Source organism: Nicotiana sylvestris, chromosome 9 (assembly GCF_000393655.2).
Source record: "Nicotiana sylvestris chromosome 9, ASM39365v2, whole genome shotgun sequence".
Taxonomy (NCBI): domain Eukaryota; kingdom Viridiplantae; phylum Streptophyta; class Magnoliopsida; order Solanales; family Solanaceae; genus Nicotiana; species Nicotiana sylvestris.
In genome coordinates, this window is record NC_091065.1 from 21,306,342 (window position 1) to 21,331,054 (window position 24,713).

The following is a 24,713-nucleotide window of genomic DNA, read 5'->3' on the forward strand; positions in this document are numbered from 1 at the left end:
TGCACAAAAGCTGAGACATTATCTCCAAGCCCACACTACATTCCTCATAAGCAGGTTGGATCCTTTGAAGTATATATTTCAGAAGCCAATGCCTACTGGGAGACTGGCTAAATGGCAAATCTTGCTTACGGAATTCGACATAGTTTATGTCACTCGCACGGCAATGAAAGCCCAGGCGTTAGCAGATCATTTGGCCGAAAATCCGGTCGATGAGGAATACCAGCCATTGGATACCTACTTCCCAGATGAAGAAGTAAACACCGTAGAAATGATCTCGGAGGAAGCTCATGTTTGGAAGATGTTCTTTGACGGAGCCGTGAACGCCAAGGGTGTAGGGATTGGGGCAATTTTGATCTCGCCTTCCGGTCAGCATTATCCCGCCACAGCTAGACTGCGTTTCTTTTGCACAAACAATACAGCTGAGTATGAAGCCTGCATTATGGGCATGCATATGGCAATCGATCAGGATGTCGAAGACTTACTGATTATGGGAGATTCTGACCTGATCATCCGACAAGTTCAAGGCGAATGGGAAACTCGGGATGTCAAACTTATCCCATACCGACAACATGTGGAGGACCTCAGCAAGCGCTTTACCTCAATAGAGTTCAGGTATATTCCAAGGTGTCACAATGAATTGGCAGATGCACTTGCTACTCTGGCTTCTATGCTACCCTACCCGGGCAACGCCCACGTCGATCCTTTGGAAATCCAAATCAAGGAAAGACACGGTTACTGCAGTGTAATCGAGGCGGGATCAAATACGCAGCCTTGGTACCATGACATCAAGAAATTCCTGAAGACACAAGAATACCCCGAGCACGCTACTGGAGATCAAAAGAGGACCATTAGGCGACATGCAAGTGGTTTCTTTTTGAGCGGTGATTTGTTATATAAGAGGACTCCGGACCTCAATCTCCTAAGATGTGTCGATATCGAGGAAGCGAAAAAGATCATGCACGAAGTACACGCAGGTGTGTGCGGACCTCACAGGAACGGGTATGTTTCAGCAAAGAAGATCCTTAGAGCAGGTTATTACTGGATGACCATGGAAAAGGATTGCTTTAGCTTTGTTCGGAAGTGTCATCAGTGTCAGGTGCACGGTAATTTGATTCATGCACCTCCCACGGAACTGCATCCCATGTCCGCACCTTGGCCATTTGTCGCTTGGGGCATGGACGTCATTGGACCAATTGAACCAAAGGCTTCGAATGGACACAGGTTTATACTGGTTGCCATCGATTACTTCACAAAATGGGTAGAAGCCGTCACTCTCAAGTCGGTCACCAAGAAAGCTGTGGTGGATTTTGTACACTCAAATCTTATCTGTCGCTTCGGTATTCCTGCGACCATCATTACAGATAATGCAGCAAACTTGAACAGTCACTTGATGGGAGATGTGTGCGAGCAATTCAAGATAACACACAGGAATTCCACTCCTTATCGGCCAAAAGCCAATGGTGCTGTGGAAGCTGCAAATAAAAACATCAAGAAGATTTTGAGGAAAACAATACAAAGTTCCCGACAGTGGCATGAGCAGTTACCTTTTGCATTATTGGGGTACCGCACTACGGTACGCACATCGGTGGGAGCGACTCCTTATCTTTTGGTTTATGGGACCGAGGCTGTAATACCGGCAGAGGTAGAAATTCCTTCGCTTCGAATCATTGTCGAAGCAGAAATCGAGGACAGCGAGTGGGTTAAGACTCGGTTAGAGCAATTGACGTTGATTGATGAAAAGCGGATGGCTGCAGTTTGTCACGGACAGTTATACCAACGAAGGATGGCCCGTGCTTACAACAAGAAAGTCCGACCCCGGAATTTCGAAGTAGGTCAGTTGGTACTAAGGCGTATTTTGCCGCATCATGAAGAAGCAAAAGGAAAGTTTGCCCCAAATTGGAGAGGCCCATACATCGTAAGGAAGATATTTCCGAGAGGAGCATTGTATTTGGGTGATATCAAAGGAAATGACCCCGACACAGCAGTAAATGCAGATGCAGTCAAGAGGTATTACGTCTAAAGCATACTCCAGTTGGTCCTGACACATTGAAAATGGCGAAGGCGTTTGTTCCCCACTACTCCTCAAACACTACCCAATCCTCTCCACTAACTTTTGAGCCGTTTACAAAACAAAATAAAAAACAAAAAGAAAAAAAAAAGAAAACAAAATTTGATTGAGGCCTGAACTACGTTTGACTTGATTCCGAAAGGATACGTAGGCAGCCTCTCCCTGAGGTTCAGTCATACCAACAATAAAATCCCATTCACCCTGAAATTGAAAACCGGGGCACGTCGAGCAGTTGAGAAGTTAGTATCACTACCTCTCTTTACCAAGCACAAGCCTTCAAATCAATTACCAAATATGGTGGGGAATCAATAAGCGTCACAAACGAAGACCATCACACTCCGAATTGAGAGAGATAAAATGAGAGGGTCTCGGCGGTGAAAACCTTCGGGCACCACGAGGCGACGGGAGAAGAGAAACCAAAATGAGAGAGCTTGTTTAGTAAAAACTCGTAAAGAGTGCTATCAAGCGATGACAGGAAGAGAAATGAGAGAGGTCAGCCAGCGAAAACCCGCAAAGGGTGCTGTTGGCCGAAAAAGAAGGACGCCATCCCGAGAAAGTTTCAGCAGAGTGCCACCAGTTTGGAATCACAGATCCGTTCTGGTTCAGGAAAACGCAAGCTCTTAGAAGGTCAGACGTCCAGTCCAAAAAGCATGTCATGTCATTGAAAGCCGGCGTTATCTTCCTCAGATAAGTCTTTCTCGTCCCGAAAAGGGTATTCCTTTTCTGATTTGTTTTCCCCTGCTTTGTTTCTTTTCGAATCCCTTTTGCATTTTAACCCCGAGTTCAGGACACACCGGAAAGAGTAGGTGGCATGGTTTGTTTGCACGGAATCCCGTCTCATGAAGGAAAGCACCTCATCTCGTTGATATGATTACCCAAGCATGATGAATCATGACGTTTGATGGTGTTCCGGAGTAAAGGAAAAAGAGAGAAATCTTGAAATCTTCCCCAGCAAGTCCACCTTCGGACAAATCCCCACAGAGTCTCCCCCTGTACAGAACCCCACAGAGTTTCTCTTTTGTACAATCTCCCACAAAGTCTCCCCAGTATAAAAAAAAAAAAAACAAAAATCCCCGTTGGAATTTCATCAGCACATCCCCAGCGAGTCCTTTTGTAAATATTCCCCAACAAGCTTACCCCAACAAACCCTGGGAAACCTGTTTTGAAACAAAAACCCAGCACACCCCATTGTACAGAATCCGCACAAAGGATCCACTTTGTAAATATTCCCCGCCACATAGCTTCCTTTTGTACAAGTTCCCACAGAACACCTCCAATAAATTCCCCGTTGAAAACCTCCAATCAAAACGGAACAAAAAAAAAAGAGAGGCCTTACGAGGCAAATCATCACAGAATCCGGAAATACAAGCTTGAGCAGTCTAAAGGTTTCGCCATTCGAATCCAATCAGCATTAGGGTTTTAAACCCTAAACTGAATTTTCTTTTAATCAGCGTTAGGGTTTTAAACCCTAAACTGAATTTTCCTTTCAGCCAGCATTAGAGTTTTAAACTCTAAACTGAGCTTTTCCATGCAATCAGCATTAGGGTTTTAAACCCTAAACTGAATTTTCTTTTAATCAGCGTTAGGGTTTTAAACCCTAAACTGAATTTTCCTTTCAGCCAGCATTAGAGTTTTAAACTCTAAACTGAGCTTTTCCATGCAATCAGCATTAGGGTTTTAAACCCTAAACTGAATTTTCTTTTAATCAGCGTTAGGGTTTTAAACCCTAAACTGAATTTTCCTTTCAGCCAGCATTAGAGTTTTAAACTCTAAACTGAGCTTTTCCATGCAATCAGCATTAGGGTTTTAAACCCTAAACTGAATTTTCCTTTCAGCCAGCATTAGAGTTTTAAACTCTAAACTGAGCTTTTCCATGCAATCAGCATTAGGGTTTTAAACCCTAAACTGAATTTTCCTTTCAGCCAGCATTAGAGTTTTAAACTCTAAACTGAGCTTTTCCATGCAATCAGCATTAGGGTTTTAAACCCTAAACTGAATTTTCCTTTCAGCCAGCATTAGAGTTTTAAACTCTAAACTGAGCTTTTCCATGCAATCAGCATTAGGGTTTTAAACCCTAAACTGAATTTTCCTTTCAGCCAGCATTAGAGTTTTAAACTCTAAACTGAGCTTTTCCATGCAATCAGCATTAGGGTTTTAAACCCTAAACTGAATTTTCCTTTCAGCCAGCATTAGAGTTTTAAACTCTAAACTGAGCTTTTCCATGCAATCAGCATTAGGGTTTTAAACCCTAAACTGAATTTTCCTTTTAGCCAGCATTAGAGTTTTAAACTCTAAACTGAGCTTTTCCATGCAATCAGCATTAGGGTTTTAAACCCTAAACTGAATTTTCCTTTCAGCCAGCATTAGAGTTTTAAACTCTAAACTGAGCTTTTCCATCCAATCAGCATTAGGGTTTTAAACCCTAAACTGAATTTTTCTTTTAATCAGCGTTAGGGTTTTAAACCCTAAACTGAATTTTCCTTTCAGCCAGCATTAGAGTTTTAAACTCTAAACTGAGCTTTTCCATGCAATCAGCATTAGGGTTTTAAACCCTAAACTGAATTTTCCTTTCAGCCAGCATTAGAGTTTTAAACTCTAAACTGAGCTTTTCCATGCAATCAGCATTAGGGTTTTAAACCCTAAACTGAATTTTCCTTTCAGCCAGCATTAGAGTTTTAAACTCTAAACTGAGCTTTTCCATGCAATCAGCATTAGGGTTTTAAACCCTAAACTGAATTTTCCTTTCAGCCAGCATTAGAGTTTTAAACTCTAAACTGAGCTTTTCCATGCAATCAGCATTAGGGTTTTAAACCCTAAACTGAATTTTCCTTTCAGCCAGCATTAGAGTTTTAAACTCTAAACTGAGCTTTTCCATGCAATCAGCATTAGGGTTTTAAACCCTAAACTGAATTTTCCTTTCAGCCAGCATTAGAGTTTTAAACTCTAAACTGAGCTTTCCATGCAATCAGCATTAGGGTTTTAAACCCTAAACTGAATTTTCCTTTCAACCAGCATTAGAGTTTTAAACTCTAAACTGAGCTTTTCCATGCAATCAGCATTAGGGTTTTAAACCCTAAACTGAATTTTCCTTTCAGCCAGCATTAGAGTTTTAAACTCTAAACTGAGCTTTTCCATGCAATCAGCATTAGGGTTTTAAACCCTAAACTGAATTTTCCTTTCAGCCAGCATTAGAGTTTTAAACTCTAAACTGAGCTTTTCCATGCAATCAGCATTAGAGTTTTAAACTCTAAACTGAGCTTTTCCATGCAATCAGCATTAGGGTTTTAAACCCTAAACTGAATTTTCCTTTTAGCCAGCATTAGAGTTTTAAACTCTAAACTGAGCTTTTCCATGCAATCAGCATTAGGGTTTTAAACCCTAAACTGAATTTTCCTTTCAGCCAGCATTAGAGTTTTAAACTCTAAACTGAGCTTTTCCATCCAATCAGCATTAGGGTTTTAAACCCTAAACTGAATTTTTCTTTTAATCAGCGTTAGGGTTTTAAACCCTAAACTGAATTTTCCTTTCAGCCAGCATTAGAGTTTTAAACTCTAAACTGAGCTTTTCCATGCAATCAGCATTAGGGTTTTAAACCCTAAACTGAATTTTCCTTTCAGCCAGCATTAGAGTTTTAAACTCTAAACTGAGCTTTTCCATGCAATCAGCATTAGGGTTTTAAACCCTAAACTGAATTTTCCTTTCAGCCAGCATTAGAGTTTTAAACTCTAAACTGAGCTTTTCCATGCAATCAGCATTAGGGTTTTAAACCCTAAACTGAATTTTCCTTTCAGCCAGCATTAGAGTTTTAAACTCTAAACTGAGCTTTTCCATGCAATCAGCATTAGGGTTTTAAACCCTAAACTGAATTTTCCTTTCAGCCAGCATTAGAGTTTTAAACTCTAAACTGAGCTTTTCCATGCAATCAGCATTAGGGTTTTAAACCCTAAACTGAATTTTCCTTTCAGCCAGCATTAGAGTTTTAAACTCTAAACTGAGCTTTTCCATGCAATCAGCATTAGGGTTTTAAACCCTAAACTGAATTTTCCTTTCAGCCAGCATTAGAGTTTTAAACTCTAAACTGAGCTTTTCCATGCAATCAGCATTAGGGTTTTAAACCCTAAACTGAATTTTCCTTTCAGCCAGCATTAGAGTTTTAAACTCTAAACTGAGCTTTTCCATGCAATCAGCATTAGGGTTTTAAACCCTAAACTGAATTTTCCTTTCAGCCAGCATTAGAGTTTTAAACTCTAAACTAAGCTTTTCCATGCAATCAGCATTAGGGTTTTAAACCCTAAACTGAATTTTCCTTTCAGCCAGCATTAGAGTTTTAAACTCTAAACTTAGCTTTTCCATCCAATCAGCATTAGGGTTTTAAACCCTAAACTGAATTTTTCTTTTAATCAGCATTAGGGTTTTAAACCCTAAACTGAATTTTCCTTTCAGCCAGCATTAGAGTTTTAAACTCTAAACTGAGCTTTTCCATGCAATCAACATTAGGGTTTTAAACCCTAAACTGAATTTTCCTTTCAGCCAGCATTAGAGTTTTAAACTCTAAACTGAGCTTTTCCATGCAATCAGCATTAGGGTTTTAAACCCTAAACTGAATTTTCCTTTCAGCCAGCATTAGAGTTTTAAACTCTAAACTGAGCTTTTCCATGCAATCAGCATTAGGGTTTTAAACCCTAAACTGAATTTTCCTTTCAGCCAGCATTAGAGTTTTAAACTCTAAACTGAGCTTTTCCATGCAATCAGCATTAGGGTTTTAAACCCTAAACTGAATTTTCCTTTCAGCCAGCATTAGAGTTTTAAACTCTAAACTGAGCTTTTCCATGCAATCAGCATTAGGGTTTTAAACCCTAAACTGAATTTTCCTTTCAGCCAGCATTAGAGTTTTAAACTCTAAACTGAGCTTTTCCATGCAATCAGCATTAGGGTTTTAAACCCTAAACTGAATTTTCCTTTCAGCCAGCATTAGAGTTTTAAACTCTAAACTGAGCTTTTCCATGCAATCAGCATTAGAGTTTTAAACTCTAAACTGAGCTTTTCCATGCAATCAGCATTAGGGTTTTAAACCCTAAACTGAATTTTCCTTTTAGCCAGCATTAGAGTTTTAAACTCTAAACTGAGCTTTTCCATGCAATCAGCATTAGGGTTTTAAACCCTAAACTGAATTTTCCTTTCAGCCAGCATTAGAGTTTTAAACTCTAAACTGAGCTTTTCCATCCAATCAGCATTAGGGTTTTAAACCCTAAACTGAATTTTTCTTTTAATCAGCGTTAGGGTTTTAAACCCTAAACTGAATTTTCCTTTCAGCCAGCATTAGAGTTTTAAACTCTAAACTGAGCTTTTCCATGCAATCAGCATTAGGGTTTTAAACCCTAAACTGAATTTTCCTTTCAGCCAGCATTAGAGTTTTAAACTCTAAACTGAGCTTTTCCATGCAATCAGCATTAGGGTTTTAAACCCTAAACTGAATTTTCCTTTCAGCCAGCATTAGAGTTTTAAACTCTAAACTGAGCTTTTCCATGCAATCAGCATTAGGGTTTTAAACCCTAAACTGAATTTTCCTTTCAGCCAGCATTAGAGTTTTAAACTCTAAACTGAGCTTTTCCATGCAATCAGCATTAGGGTTTTAAACCCTAAACTGAATTTTCCTTTCAGCCAGCATTAGAGTTTTAAACTCTAAACTGAGCTTTTCCATGCAATCAGCATTAGGGTTTTAAACCCTAAACTGAATTTTCCTTTCAGCCAGCATTAGAGTTTTAAACTCTAAACTGAGCTTTTCCATGCAATCAGCATTAGGGTTTTAAACCCTAAACTGAATTTTCCTTTCAGCCAGCATTAGAGTTTTAAACTCTAAACTGAGCTTTTCCATGCAATCAGCATTAGGGTTTTAAACCCTAAACTGAATTTTCCTTTCAGCCAGCATTAGAGTTTTAAACTCTAAACTGAGCTTTTCCATGCAATCAGCATTAGGGTTTTAAACCCTAAACTGAATTTTCCTTTCAGCCAGCATTAGAGTTTTAAACTCTAAACTAAGCTTTTCCATGCAATCAGCATTAGGGTTTTAAACCCTAAACTGAATTTTCCTTTCAGCCAGCATTAGAGTTTTAAACTCTAAACTTAGCTTTTCCATCCAATCAGCATTAGGGTTTTAAACCCTAAACTGAATTTTTCTTTTAATCAGCATTAGGGTTTTAAACCCTAAACTGAATTTTCCTTTCAGCCAGCATTAGAGTTTTAAACTCTAAACTGAGCTTTTCCATGCAATCAACATTAGGGTTTTAAACCCTAAACTGAATTTTCCTTTCAGCCAGCATTAGAGTTTTAAACTCTAAACTGAGCTTTTCCATGCAATCAGCATTAGGGTTTTAAACCCTAAACTGAATTTTCCTTTCAGCCAGCATTAGAGTTTTAAACTCTAAACTGAGCTTTTCCATGCAATCAGCATTAGGGTTTTAAACCCTAAACTGAATTTTCCTTTCAGCCAGCATTAAAGTTTTAAACTCTAAACTGAGCTTTTCCATGCAATCAGCATTAGGGTTTTAAACCCTAAACTGAATTTTCCTTTCAGCCAGCATTAGAGTTTTAAACTCTAAACTGAGCTTTTCCATGCAATCAGCATTAGGGTTTTAAACCCTAAACTGAATTTTCCTTTCAGCCAGCATTAGAGTTTTAAACTCTAAACTGAGCTTTTCCATGCAATCAGCATTAGGGTTTTAAACCCTAAACTGAATTTTCCTTTCAGCCAGCATTAGAGTTTTAAACTCTAAACTGAGCTTTCCATGCAATCAGCATTAGGGTTTTAAACCCTAAACTGAATTTTCCTTTCAACCAGCATTAGAGTTTTAAACTCTAAACTGAGCTTTTCCATGCAATCAGCATTAGGGTTTTAAACCCTAAACTGAATTTTCCTTTCAGCCAGCATTAGAGTTTTAAACTCTAAACTGAGCTTTTCCATGCAATCAGCATTAGGGTTTTAAACCCTAAACTGAATTTTCCTTTCAGCCAGCATTAGAGTTTTAAACTCTAAACTGAGCTTTTCCATGCAATCAGCATTAGGGTTTTAAACCCTAAACTGAACTTTTTCCTTTCAGCCAGCATTAGAGTTTTAAACTCTAAACTGAGCTTTCCCATGCAATCAGCATTAGGGTTTTAAACCCTAAACTGAATTTTCCTTTGTTCGGCGTTAGGGTTTTAAACCCCAAACCGAACCTCTCCCCAGCTAGCCGGTGTTAGGGCTCCAGCCCTGAACTAAGCATGCATATCCTCTTTCATCAATTTTATGAATTTCTTGGTGAATAATTAACGAAATTTTCCTAGTGAAATTGGGGCAGAAATTTCGTTCGTTTGTTTGTTTTCTCCCGCAGGTCTAACCTCGAGCCACACGGATCGAAATGACCCGCGAGATGAGTCTCAACTCAAAATCAAAGAAGAAAAAGAGGTGTCCCAAGGTTCGGAGTAAATGGAAGGCAGATTGACTCCAGCATGTAATTAAGATACTGAACCCTGCCAGTCGCGCCTCACTCAGTATCCCAGAGATTAAACAGGTCACCACAACTCGCAAGCGTCAAGATTCAGATCGGAGTCTACAAGCAGAATCAGCTAAGACCCAAGATCAAGTCGTAAAAGAATCATAGATAGGAATCTTGTAACTAGCAGTTGACATACACATAAGTAGTTAGCTCAGTTTCCAATTTCCATTTGGTTGTAATAAGGCGGTCAGTAACGTAGCAGTGACAACAGCAGCAGCAGTAGCAGCAAGCATCGCAATCCCATGGTAGTCCCAGCTACCAAAACCTCCCGAACTACATTGACCTGATTCCTGTTTAGCCCAGGATATGTAGGAAATCTTTGAAGCAAGATTCAGTCGGATCTTTCAAAAAATGCTTCATATGGAGTGGTCTACAGGCCAAAAATCGCTCATACACGCTCACTTTGTCTTTGCACGAAAACCCTTCGTGTTTCCGAACAAAGAGGGGCAGCTGTGAGCACGTGATTTTTGTTTCGCACGACAATCGCTCCAAAAAGAAATAAAAAATAATAATTGGCCCTGTTGTACAATTTTGAATTTCTGTGCGGCACTTTGTTGATTTATTTGTGACTTCGGCCCATTTTTATTTATTTACTTTATTTAAAATAAAATTCAAAATATATGTGTCCTGCATAATTCGAACCTTAATCCGGCCGTTAAATAGAAAATCATGAATAGGCATCTTCGTCCGTGATTTTATTTGGTTTGACTTTACTTGTTTTGAAATATTTTAGTGTGTGTGCGAATAATTGTATTAAGTGTGTATTTATTTTTTTGATTTTTTTTGATTAATTTTGTTTTTAAATAAACAAGGAAAAGAAATAAAAAATAATAAATAAAAAAAAAGAAAAAGAAAAGGGTCCCTTTATTCTTCCGGATTTGGGCCAATTTTGTTAAAATTGGCCCAAGCAAACAGCCCAAGACCCAGGCCTGCCCGGTCCAGTCCAGATGATGCCCAGAGAGAGTCCAAACGACGTCGTATGGATACAGTTTGATCTGGGCCGTTGATCTCAGATTGATCAACGGCCAAGATCACATTTCCTATACCCGCGAACAGAACCCGACCCGTTTCCACCCGGACCAACCCAAACCCCCTACTAAGCCAAACGACGACGTTTCGTTTAAACCTTCAGATCCAAGCCGTCCATCTCGTCTCATCCAACGGTTGAAATCAATCCCCCCATTCCATATATAAGCCTCCTACCACACCCTGCCCCCCTATCCAATACCCCAGCTTCCGTCTTCACCTCCTTCCCCACGAAACCCTAGCCGCCCCCTTATCCCTCGCCATTAATCCCGGCGGCATGAACGCCGATGACCTCCGCCTGAACACCATAGAACCCCCTCACCGCCCTGAACATCGATCTGTTGGCCGTTTAGTTCGAATCCCTTCCCACCTTCTCGAATCTTCATTTGAAGATTCGAGTCGGAACCCGAGTTACACCAATCGACCTCAACTTCGCACCAGACAGTCCCCAGACCCCCTCGTGACCAAACCATGTTTGGTTTGGTCCGAATCTGACCAGGGAAGCACGAATCCCGGATCTAATTTTTGGAACTTTAAAGGTCTTCGTCGATGGTCCGTGTTTTGTTCAAACTAAAAGATTAAGGTCTAATGGACCTTAATCGAAGTGTTTCTCATCTGAGAAACACTTCGATTAAAGTCCGTTCAGCCTTAAGAAAGTTTTGTCCGAGTCCGGGTTTGAGGTTTTGATTTTTCAAGATTTAAGGTGAGTTTCTTTCTCTTCCTTTATTTGTTTTAGTCCGTGTGATTGTTTAAAAGTCTGTTCGTATTTGTTTTGAGTTCATCAACTTCTGTTTGGCCACTTTACTTAAACTTCTGTTTGTTTGTCTAAAATCCCCCCCTTCTTATTCTGATAAGACATATGTATTTGTTGTACAATAATTGAGCTTCAAATGTTGACTGAGCAATTGGTTCCTCGAGTACCACTTTGCTCAGTCAGTATAATTCGAATTATGGGTTGATACTGTTAAATGTCGGATTTTTGTTTACGATTGTGTATGTTAATGCTAATATAGTCGAGTCGACATGTGTCGTCAATTAATTTCAACTGTCCGAACAATAACAAATCTATTTACTTCTGCTAAGCATTTGTTGAGTCAATTAAGAACCAATTTTTGTTTACTTATAGTTGTTTGAATTGATCAGTAATGTAAAAAGATTTGTTTGGTTTAAATTCTGAATTGGAAGGCATGTGCATTCGTGCACAGCATGTGCATTAATGCACCTCATGTGCTTTGTGCACAGCCTGTGGCCTGCATAAAGGCCTTTGTTAAGTTTTAAACAATTTGACAGCATATGCTGTCAGATACATTCCACTGCCCATACTTGGCTTTAGTTTAAAGAAGTATTTAAACCTTTTAAAAGTGAAATCTGCCAGGGAATGTTGATGGGGTTTAATACTTAATTAGCTAAAGTTGGAATTGAAAATGGAAGGCACATGGGAAGGGTGTTGTGATTTCTGAAAACAGGCTGTTTAAAAAGAGTAGGATAGAGGCTTATAAAAAGAGGGGAGAGACATACAGAAAGGGGACTGGAACTTGGAGGGTTGTAAAAGAAAAAATACTGTGAGGAGTTTGAAAAGGAGAGCTGAAATACATACAAAATAGACACACATAGATAGAGGGAGATTAAGGGATAGAAGGGATACACCCAACAATCAGAAACTTTCTTCCTCCTATTGTTATTGGGTTTTCAGTTGTTTCAATTTGTTCAAGCCAATTCTGATCCTTTGAAATCCCAGTTGTGTCTATTAGTTGAGTGCCTTCATTGGTTTACTACTGTGTTTGGTCTGTCCGGAGTTCTGATTCTACTCCACTGGGTGTTGCTTTTATTTGGCTATTGCTTTCTATTGGCCATAGTTGCATTTCTGCACTCGAGCCTGTTCTTGCTACTGCTATTTTGCTCATTATTGTTGCTGCATTTCTATCCTGCTGCTACTGCTATTTTGATTCCTGATGCTGCTGACCTTCCCCTGTCATTCTCTTCTTCCTCTTTGCATTTCAGCATTCCAGGTACACATTTCAAATCCTATGTGGGTGTAAACTGTAACCGTTCGAAAGCATGAAATGAAAGGAATTCCAAGAAGTTTAAATGTCTGTCTGTAATGCTCGTGGTCTATTGCTCCTTTCGTATGAATTGATCAGTGTATAATTCAATAGTAAAAATGCCAGTTAGTTAATGCTTAAGCTGAGTTTTAGCCTCTTGTATCTTAGTTTGTAGTTGTTTGTTGATATGGGTTAAGTAATGGTGTGGTACGTAGGATGTACAAATATTTGACACAGTGACTGATCAGATTCTTGTTTTAGCTATAATGATAGGATACTTCCACCTTACACAATGATATTCCGATTTATTTTAGTTCCTTCCGTCAAAACCCGCTAGGCAGTATATAGGAGCGCGTTCGAACCCCCAATGATAATAATGCTCAGTGGGTTAATTCCCTTAACCTAGCCTAAATGAGTCTAGTTTGAATTCAATTCAAGAGATGTTTCGGATATGAGCCTAGCATTTGTCACGTAATTTCTTTATCACAGTAGAACATTTCTCATAAAAGTAGGACGTCTTTTACTTTAACTAATCAGAAATTGACAAGATTTAGGCCCAAAGCATATACTTGAGTTAATATGTATCTTCTTTCTTCTATTTTAGATTGAACATAGTTAGAAATGTAGCCACTTTAGGATATCCTTTCCTAAAATAGAGATGAGCCTCGCCAAATAAAAAATGCAAAATTGCGGGGCCCTCAATAAATAACCATGATAATTATTTAGAATTCAGGATAGCCCATTTAATAAATTTCATGGCCTTCTAACAAAATAATAACGTGTTAGACTCCGTAGGCGCGTCTTAATCATATTCTTAAATTCGGGTGCACATTGATGTGACCCAAATCCGAATCTCAACGAAGTCCGAATGTGTCGACGATCACGGGTGCATTGATTGTGACGTGGTTTGACATGCATTTTCACGACGTTGCAATTCTATAAAAATAAATGATAATAATAAAAGCGGTTTAAACTTAATAAAAGCACATAGGTCACAACATGTATTTAAATCAGATATTTAGCCATTATAACAATTTAAGCGACCGTGCTAGAACCACGGGATTCGAGGGTGCCTAACACCTTCCCTCGGGTCAACAGAATTCCTTACTTAGAATTTCTGGTTCGCAGACTTCATTTGGAAAAGTCGAAAATTTCCTCGATTTGGGATTCAAGATAAACCGGTGACTTGGGACACCAAAAGCCAAACCTTTCCCAAGTGGCGACTCTGAATTAAATAAATAATCCCATTTCGAATATTGTCACTTAAATTGGAAAAACTCCACCCGCGCATTTCTAACCCTTCGGGGCGGGCGCGCAAAAAGGAGGTGTGACAATGGCCACACTCATGACTCAGATGAGTATTTTAACAAAGAAGATAGATGAGATGGGTACCAAACAGGTGCATATTGTTGACATGACAAATGAAGGTTTGTGTACACCCTGTGTTAATCAGTCTTATGTGTGTTCACGAAGCGGAGAAGGTGAAAATCAAGGGGAAAGGGAAGATATGAATTATGTTAACAACTTTGGGGGGCAGAGACAAGGAGGACAACAGTGGAGACTACACCAAATCAACAATACAGACCTAACATGCCTCAGCCTGGGGGCATGCAAGTTCAAGGCCAAATGGTGCCATACCACCAGAGACAACAGGGCTACCCACAGCAGAACCAACAACAGTTGACATATCAGCCACCTCCTTAACAGCAAGATAACAACATGGTAGAGATCAGGGGGATGCTCCAGCAACTCATTAGGACAAATGGTAAGATGCAAGAAAAGTTGGCAGTACATGATTCAGCTATAAAGAACATTGAAACTCAGTTGGGGCAGTTGTCTATGGCTTTAAACAATCGCCCCCAGGGAACATTGCCAGCGGACACAAATATTAACCCCAAGGAGCCAAACCCGAATCAGCTGATGGCAGTAAGTCTCCGAAATGGGAGAGATTTCGACAAAGAGCAGGAGGTTTCACAAGCCAGCAAAGAGACTACGCCAGCCACTCTAATTCTACTAGAGGTAGATGAACCATCAAATCTGACTGAAGTGGTGGTTGAACATGGTCAAGATGAAAAGGGTAAGGCTACGGTAAATGAACAAGCTGCAGAGCAGGTGGTGCATCTTGTACCATAGAACACCAACAGAGAAAAGCCAACAAACAGTGCACAAAGGGTGATACCGGCACCATTCCCTCAGAGACTGGTAAAACAATAGAAGGAAGATCAATACAAGAAATTCATGGAGATGCTGTGTCAAATTCAGTTGAATATTCCTTTTATGGATGCCTTGAGGGAGATTCCAGGTTATGCGAAGATGATGAAAGACCTAATGTCACGGAAGTTTGATTTTCAGGACCTATCCACAGTGGCTTTGACGCAGACCTGCAGCACAGTAGTGACCAAACCGATGGCTCAAAAGATGTCAGACCCAGGTAGCTTCACTATTCCATGCACGATTGGGAGTTATGCCTTTGCAAAGGCATTATGTGATTTGGGAGCCAGCATAAATTTGATGCCTCTGGCTGTATACACCAAACTGGGCATTGGCAGAGATAGACCGACTTCGATGCTACTGTAGCTGGCTGACCGCACGATAAAAAGGCCTACTGGGATTCTTGATGATGTGTTGGTGCAAGTGGAGAAGTTCGTGTTCCCTGCAGACTTTGTTATTCTGGACTATCAGGTAGATGAGGAGATACCTATCATTTTAGGTAGGCCATTTTTGGCCACTGGGAGAGCACTGATCGATTGTGAGACTGGGAATTAAAAATGAGACTGAACGATGAAGAAGTCATATTCAATGTTAAGCAATCTATGAGGAGACCCAGTGAATATGCTAATTGCTCTCTAGTGGAGGCAGTGGATGTGATTCTGCAAGAAGATGAGTGACCCTGACTGCTAAAGATCCATTGGAGGTATGTCTGACAAATTTAGAAGAGATGGATGGTGAAGGGTTAGCTGAGTGGGTCATGGCACTTGAAGGCCAAGGATTCTGGAAAAGGGACCCTCAGTTCGAGTCCCTTGAGTTAGAAAAAAGGGCTACACCTCTAGAAAATCCATCAGTAGAAGAACCACCCAAGCTGAAGCTGAAGCCGCTCCCAGCTCACCTCAGGTACGTTTTCTTAGGCCCTGATTCTACATTGCCTGTTATTATATCATCTGGTTTGCTAGATGTGCAGGTAGAACAACTCTTACAGGTACTGCAGGAAAGTAAGACTGCCATTGGCTGGACTATGGCAGACATAAAAGGTATCAGCCCAACCTTCTGTAAGCACAAGATTCTCTTGGAAGAAGGGCACAAACCTTCCAGAGAACATCAACGAAGGCTGAACCCGAACATGAAAGATGTAGTAAAGAAGGAAGTGATTAAATGGTTAGATGCAGGAATCATCTTGCCCATATCTGATAGCAATTGGGTCAGCCCTGTCCAATACGTGCCGAAAACGGGGGGAATGACTGTCGTGCAAAATGAGAACAATGAGTTGATCTCAACTCGCACAGTCATGGGATGGCGGATTTGAATGGATTACCAAAATTTGAATATAGCCACCCAAAAGGACCACTTCCCCTTCCCTTTCATTGACTAAATGTTGGACAAGCTGGCCGGGCGATCGCACTTCTGTTTCTTAGATGGATATTCGGGGTACAATCAGGTATCAATAGCCCCCGAAGATAGAGAGAAAACATCCTTTACTTGTCCTTATGGCATCTTTGCCTTTCGGAGAATGCCTTTTAGGCTTTTCAATGCGCCGCGACATTTCAACGGTGCATGTTAGTCATTTTCACAGACATGGTGAAGGATATTATGGAGGTCTTTATGGATGATTTCTCCGTGGTGGGAGATTCATTCGAGGACTGTCTTCACAACTTAAGAAGAGTGCTCAAAAGATGTGTGGAGACAAATTTAGTGTTGAACTGGGAGAAGTGCCATTTTATGGTACAGGAAGGGATAGTCCTGGGACATCGAGTGTCCAGTAAAGGAATCACCCCTTTGTGTTTTCTAATGATTGCAGGTTGGCACTTGAGGAGCTGAAGAAGAGATTGGTGACTGCACCCATCATTGTTGCACCCAACTGGGAGAAATCGTTTGAGCTCATATGCGACACAAGTGACTATGCCATAGGAGCAGTCTTGGTGCAGCAAAAGGGTAAACTGATGCACCCGATTTATTATGCAAGTAGAACGTTAAGCGATGCACAACTCAATTACACTGTGACAGTAAAGGAGATGTTGGCTGTTGTTTTTACATTCGACAAATTCAGGTCATACTTGATTGGCTCGAAAGTTATTGTTTACACTGACCATGCAACAATTAGGTACCTGATAGAAAAGAAGGAGTCAAAGCCACGCTTGATTCACTGGGTTCTTTTGTTACAAGAATTCGATCTGGAAATACGTGACCGAAAAGGGACAGAGAACCAAGTAGCTGACCACCTCTCAAGTTTAGAAGGAGCTGAAAAGAAGGTAGAGGTTGAGGGTATAATAGAGACATTCCCAGATGAACAGTTACTGGCAATGACAATGGAGGAGGCACCATGGTATGCTGATATTGCTAATTATTTAGCAAGTGGTATTGTACCTTATGAACTCTCCTCAATTCAAAAGAAACAGTTCTTCCGTGATTGTTGGTATTATTATTGGGATGAACCTCTATTGTTTAAAATATATGTAGATAACATGATCCGGCTGTGTATCCCCGAGAAAGATCAACATTTTGTTTAGCAGGCTTGCCATGCTTCATCATATATTTGACACTTTGGAGGAATTCAGACAGCAGCTAAGGTGTTGGAGTCAGGCTTGTACTAGCCTACTATGTTCAAGGATGCCCATGCTTGGGTCAAAATCTGCGATGATTGCCAAAGGACTGGCAACATATCTCGTAGACACTAGATACCAATGACCACAATTCAATAGGTGGAGATTTTTGACATGTGGGGGATTGACTTCATGGGGCCATTCATCAGCTCGTATGGTAACAAGTACATATTGGTAGCAGTTGACTATGTCTCCAAGTGGGTCGAAGTGGTGGCTCTCCTGACCAATGACGCTAAAGGGGTACTAGGTTTTTTGAAGAAGAATATTTTCACACGTTTTGGTACCCCAAGAGCTATACTCAGTGATGGCGAAACCCATTTCTGTAATAGAGCATTCGCACGGCTGTTGGAAAAATATGGAGTTCGTCATAAAGTAACCACCTCGTACCATCCACAATCGAGCGGCCAAGTTGAAGTGTCCAATAGGGAGATTAAAAGTGTCCTCACGAAAACAGTGAATGCAACAAGGACTGACTGGGCAAAGAAATTGGATGATGCATTGTGGGCGTACCGCACAGCCTTCAAAACCCCAATTGGTATGTCACCGTACAAGTTGGTGTTTGGCAAGGCATGCCACCTCCCAGTGGAGCTAGAGAATAAAGCACTTTGGGCATTGCGGCAGTTAAACTTAGACATGGAGATAGCAGGTACTAATAGAATCACTGGGTTATATGAGCTAGAGGAATTCAGGTTCCAGGCCTTTGAGAGTACTAGATTATACAAAGAAAGGATGAAATTAATGCATGATAAGCACATCTTGGATCGAAACTTCAAACCCGAAGATCCATTGTTGTTATACAACTCGAGATTGAGATTGTTCCCAGGTAAGTTAAAGTCCCGATGGTCAGGACCCTTCAGAGTGGTCCAATTGTTCTTAAGTGGAGCTGTAGAGATTGAATCAGAAGATGGGACAAACAAGTTCACAGTAAATGGGCAAAGGTTGAGACATTACCTTGGAATTGCTGAAGAAAAAAGGGATAGAGTGGTAATCACTTTGGAAGAGCCCCAGTACGCGGACAAGGAATGATGATCAAATGCTTGCGTCGTGCCGCGACGTTAAATCAGGCACTGCGTGGGAGGCAACCCACGAATGTGTTGTTAGTGTGTTCATGTAACTTTATATATATAAAAAATAGAAAAACAGCGCTAGCACCGCAACCACGGTGGAAGGCAAACATTATGCCTCAGATTTTTCACCTCACCGCGACCGCGATGAAGCGTGAACTTTTTGCCTCAAATTTTTAAACCCATAGCAGTCGCGGTGGACCGCGGTCGACCGCAGTGGGTCCTAGGTAATTTTAATTTTTTTTTCCGTTTTGCTTATTTCTTTTCCTCCTCTTTTAGTTTTACAACCCAAACTTCCCCCATCTTAAACCCAACACACCCGATCCTCTCCCCCATATTTCCAATTTCTCTCTCTCTCTAAACCCTAACCCCTCAAATACTCTCTTCTTCTTCTTCTTCTTCTTCTTCTTCTTCTTCTTCTTCTTCTTCTTCTTCTTCTTCTTCTTCTTCTTCTTCTTCTTCTTCTTCTTCCCTCATACTAACATCCCTTACCTCCATTCCTCTCTCCATTCTTCAACTACGGTATGTTCATCACCTCTTCTTTCTCTTTTCTTTAGTATTGTGTTGTATTGTGTTGTAGTTTATGTAATTTTATATTGTGTTGGGATGTAATTGTTGGTATACTCTTTCTCTTCTTGTTTTTTCTTTTAAATTTCGTTTTTGAGTTTGATTGGTTAAGGGGCTGTGCATTGCATGTTTGAACGGTATTATTGGTGGGTGATTGAATGAAGTAAGTATGAGGTGTGTTGGTTTGGTAGTATACTTGATTGGGGAGGAGCTTTGATGTACCCATGAGGGCTATATGTGTATGGATAGTGCCCTGCTCACAAGATGTTTGGGAAATTGCCCCAATGAAGATATAAATAGCTATTGTGACATGGTTATGGTGAAGTCTGAGTAACCATCCATAGTCACATATTTTGCGCACTCACTAATAGCCGTTTCGTTGTATGATAGGTACAATGAGTTCTTCCAGGAAGCGATGAAACACCAGACACTCCACTAGTGGACCGGGAGGCTCCTCACGAGCTAGGAGCCAAGCCAGTGCACCTCAGTTCGATAGCACTCTGTTTGTATCCAGAGCAGCGGAGGATAGGTACAACCAGAAAGCAGCTAAGAAGTTACAACCTGAGGTGTACATTGATCGAACGACTTTGGAGGTGGAATGCCCTAATATGTTTAATGAGCTGAGGCGGTGTCAGCTGGACATCTTTTTCGAGGTACCAGAGGAGGCTAATGTTCAACTAGTAAGGGAGTTTTATGCAAACTTGCCAGAACATGAGAATAGGGTTATGATGGTGCGCAATACCCCGGTAAATGCATCCCTTGACACCATCCGCAGGGTATACAGGCTGCCTGTGTTTCGGGGTGAATTTGATCCTTATCGTACTTTTAGCGGAACACGGGCCTTGTGGGGCACTCTTCTTGATACTATCTATGTGCCGGACGGAGAACACCTATGGATCAAGCACATGATTACTCTCAACTCTACTGTCTGAATTGGGAGGCTAAGTGTTGGCTCACCATTGTCAACAGTCATCCAGCAACACGACAGATGTTAATCTACCACGGGCATGTGCAATCCACTATTTCATGTCCCACAGTGATTTTGAAGTGGCCCGGCTCATCCATGAAGAGATGTTCATTAGATCACCTGAGCAAACCAAGGGCCACTATTTCCCTTCACTGATCACCCAGTTGTGCCGTATTGCTCAAGTACCTGAAGACCCTCGGGTTGATGGGAGATTGCCACTAAAAGCCCCGTTCCGGGCGAGAAAAATTGGAATTGGACGAGAGCCAGTGGGGAATGTTGATGACTCTGATGATGATTCAGCTAATGATGATAATGATGCTGAGGTAGCTGAGGTTCCCCCTCCTCCGAGAGCTGATGTGGCAGGCCCATCACAGCCATGACGGAGCACCCGTATGACAGCTTTGAAGCAGGATATGGCTGAGTGGCGTACCTTAGTCACTGATTTGGGTGTCCGTGTTGATGTGGTGGCTGAGAGGCAAGTGAAATTGGAGAAAATATTCTTAGGCTGGTTGAGAGCGTTGGGACGTGCGTGCAACGTGAACCCAGACACTGTCTCCGATCAGGAGTGAGCCTTCAGGGAAGTTCCTTAACCTCACTGTTCTTTAAATTTTAAGCCATGGGGACATGTCTTCATTTTAAGTGTGGGGTTGGGATACTTCATTTTATGTTTGTAATTGTAATAATTAACTGTTTAATTTTGCTTGTTTTGTCTTGCCTTGATTGTTTTGATGTAGAGTAATAGTTCATTAGGAAAGCTAAAATAGTAAGTGACTTGTCCCGACGACGGATCTCTTTCGGCAGGGTTCTTGAGGGACTATGTCGAGAAAAAAAAATGGGAATATGGAGACTCTTCCTGATGACAGATCCTTTAGACAATTTTCTTGAGGGAAGTAGTCTAGAGAAAAGACCAAAAAGATTTTTTTATTTTATTTTTAGATACTGTAGTAGCTCCCCCTTGGGTTTTCTTTGGGTCACAGTTCTTTTCCAAGGGTTTAGCTTGAACCGTGTATAGGTAATTTTTGTTTTTGTTCTTTCTAGTTTTAGGTTAGGATTAATGGGCTACGAGCGAAAATCGATTTTTTACACTTGAACACAATAGACACTAGAGTCTAACGCCTAGCTTCATTGGTTAAATCCTGTTAGAGTGCCTTAAAATTGTACGTTTGTATCTAACTTGAACACTCAAAAGAGAATGCCTTGATAAACCAATCCCGAGTGAGTCACGTGCCATGTGTGTGTGAGTTTTGCTGTGTTCCATGTTTCATATTTGATGCTTAGAACTTGCCCTGTGTGTTTGCAAAGTGAAATAGTAGTTCTTTCAGTTTTAGAAGTGATATAGCCATTTCTTTGTTGAGCCAGATATATAAAGTAAATCCACCTGAATGCAATACATCGTAGTTAGCCCCGTTGAGCCTATAAGCCTATTTCTTTGGCAACCACATTGCGAACCTTACCCAATTGTGTGAATAGCTTGCCGTTTGAACCCTTTTACCTCCCAATAAGCACTTGAACGGTAATGGAAATATGCAAAAGTAAAAGTGTGGGGTGGTGGTTTGGTTTTTGAGTGGAACCATTGAGATAGAGAAAATGTGTGAAATTTGAAGCATAAAAGAAAAAGCACCACGAAAAGAAAAAAAAGAAAAAAGAAAAAGAAAAATATGGTTCATAAACAATTATAATGGTTGATAAGTGGTGGCTTGTACAAATTGCACCTAATGGATGGGGATGTTTTAAACAAATGAGGTGGAGTGTTTGGTTGGCACAACTATGATCTTTAAGTTTAATGTAATTGTATTAAAAGTGCTTAGGGAGGTTAGTCACTATATCTATATATATCCTACCCGTACCTTAGCTTACATTACAACCAAGTAAAGTCCTATTGATCTTAGACTGAATGGGCTCAATTAGTAAAGTATTACACTACGGGCAAGCCTATGGTGCATCTTTGTGGCATGTGAACGTTCTTTCTGAGAGTGAGCGAATTTTGTCTATCTTAGTTTCTACTTGATCTAATTATCGTTATATGTGGAACTACTCTCTTGTGTGATGTGACGGCATGTGATCCACAAAGGAAAGGTAAGTCTTGACTCTTGTATAGAGTAGTTTGAGTAAGTGCAAATGTTGCATGGTACAAAAGGTTTGACTCTTGAGGTAAGGGTTGTTCACTCTAGGTGCAAATTTTTGTAAAATGTTCATGGTGTTAGTCGTTAAAAGAAAAGCTTAGGGAAGAAATTTTGATGGAGTGTGGTGGATTGCTCGAGGACTAGCAATGATTTAAGTGTGAGGTGTTGATAGTAGGCGATAAAGTTGATATTTACACCTTAATATGACCATACTTTATTGTTGTTTTATAGATAAATTGCCAACAAAATGCTCTAAATAGTGTTCTTTTGTTTAGCAGGGAATGTTATATGAGAGGAAGCAACATGGAGTGTTTTGGAGGCGATAATGTGAAGAAAAACACCCACTCGAGAAGTACCCGAACACAAAGAAGCATAAATGGCTTGGGCAAGAAGGCCACCGCGACCGCGGTGAACCGCGACAGGTTACTGAAGTGAGGCAGAAAGGTCAGCTTTCACCGCGGTCGACCGCGGTTGGCCGTGATCGCGATGCACTGTTCATGCAGTTGGAAGTTTGAGGACCAAAGTGTAATTTTGGGGAAACTTTTGTAAAACCCTTATAAGATTTAGAAACTCGCCCAACTGAGGAGGGAAGTTAATTTTAGACTATTTTTGGGAGGAAGAACAAGTGTGAGAAGATCAACAAAACATTAGAGTTTTTCTATCTCCTTTTAATTCTTGCAATTTTACATTATGAACAATTTAGTAGTTTTCTTCTTTTTTGTTATGAGTAGCTAAATACTTATCTAGGGTTGATGGAACCAATTGTTGGTTGAAGTTTTGACTCAAGTTGTTATAATCGAGCCGGATTTATGATATTATTGTTCAACTACGTTTTGTACGGTGATTAATTGAATGAGCCCTTGATTAATCGTGTCTAATTACCTTATATTGCTTGAGAAAGAGTATTAGGTTAGACAACGGTTGAACAACACCACTTTTGGGTAATTGAAGAGATTCATTACTTGAACTTAAAAGTGGGTTTAGAGATAACAAAACTTTAATGGGATACTTTAGAGTTGCATAACTATTGTCAGCTAGAGTAGTTCGAGAAAATGCTCTAGTAAATTATTGTAGTTGATCGAGAGATAATTACGATAACCCATAACTCTTAATCCTCATAGAGTTTTATGGCGAGATTATAGCGGAAGAGTCAGGACCTAAACTAGCAACTGGGGAAATCACTACTCTAGACCTTTTTACCATTGAATTATCTTTGTTTTAGCTTACCGTTGTTTTTAATAGTAGTCGAAGTAGTTAAACAAAAACCCAATCGTTATTGATCAAAAATCTTGCATCTAGAGATTGATTGAGTTGATAATAACATTGCCGAAGAGGGTAATAGATAGGTTAGTTCCCTAAGGATTCGATTCCGGACTTAAAAACCAGATTATATTTGCAGCGACCGCTTTGTCCTTTAAAAGGCATAGTTGGGCGTTATCAATTACCCACCATGCTAATAGTATTTACAAAATATTGACAATTCATCAAATAAGGAATCATTGTAGCTGTAGGTTTCCTTATTTAGGCGCGCTAAAATTGGGAAATTAAATATTCTTCCAGATCTTCTACAACGCAAATCACGCACATTCATAATTATCGTCGGATTCGTTTCAAATTTCCATACTTTGTTTTTGCGATACACTCTGTTTCAACCTTTTTTCTGATTTCACAAATCAAAAATGACTAAATCTTCTACAATGCTTCTGCAACAAATGCAATTATGTCCAAATTTCAGTAATACAAAGCAAAAGAAAAGAGAGCAGCAATTATACCATTGACAGCCATTAAAAAGCTTTGAAGCTTTGAATTCAAATTTGGGTTTTCAAAAATCATTATTTGTTTAGATTGGGTGTTGTTGAAAATAGTTAGGAATATGGTTTGGAGTTTATATCTCAATTTTGAGGGGTTTTGGTGAAGATTAGACTTGGGTTTGCCTGAAGTTCGGATTGAAACTCGAAGAAAAAGAAGAAGAAGAAGAAGAAGAAGAAGAAGAAGAAGAAGAAGAAGAAGAAGAAGAAGACATGACATACATTATATTGCAGAAATTGAAGAAAAATTGTAGAATGTTGTTTATTTAATTTTCTTTTATTCATTTACATATTGTATAAAAGTTGAACAACATTGTATAAAATTTATATTTAAGTGGTATTATATTATAGTTGTATATAACTTAGTAGAAATAATGTATGAAAATTGTAGATAATTTGTAGATAAGTTGTTTAACATATAATTAGTTGTATGAAAAATATTTTTACTACGTATAAATCAGATACAAAATATACAAAAGATATATTGTATAAAATTTGTATGTAAGTTTTATGTTATTGTAGTTGTATTTAACTAGGTGGAAATAATGTGTAAAAGTTGTAGAAAATTGTAGATAAGTTGTATTCCTCTATAATGGGAGATGTTGGCATATCAAGTAACTTTAGTGTTCCAGACGAACATGCATGAAAATAAAGCTAAATTCTGCTATGAATAGTTTGTAGAAATTTTGTAGATAATTT

At 39.9% G+C, this 24,713-nt stretch overlaps 1 protein-coding gene across 1 annotated transcript; it reads left to right on the forward strand.

Moving 5' to 3' along the window:
- The first annotated feature begins 14,390 nt into the window (after positions 1–14,390).
- On the forward strand, positions 14,391–15,437 carry LOC138877320 (uncharacterized). Its single transcript, XM_070156921.1, has 3 exons — positions 14,391–14,783; positions 14,934–15,194; positions 15,354–15,437. Exons 1-3 carry the CDS (start codon positions 14,391–14,393, stop codon positions 15,435–15,437), a joined length of 738 nt encoding a protein of 245 aa, XP_070013022.1.
- Positions 15,438–24,713: the final 9,276 nt, after the last annotated feature.

Coding starts and splice junctions, on each gene's coding strand:
- LOC138877320 (XM_070156921.1), top strand. CDS start 14,391: ATGGTAGAGATCAGGGGGATGCTCCAGCAACTCATTAGGACAAATGGT. Junction 14,784..14,933: donor ATGAACAAGCTGCAGAGCAG/GTGGTGCATCTT, acceptor TGTCAAATTCAG/TTGAATATTCCTTTTATGGA. Junction 15,195..15,353: donor TAAATTTGATGCCTCTGGCT/GTATACACCAAA, acceptor CTGGACTATCAG/GTAGATGAGGAGATACCTAT.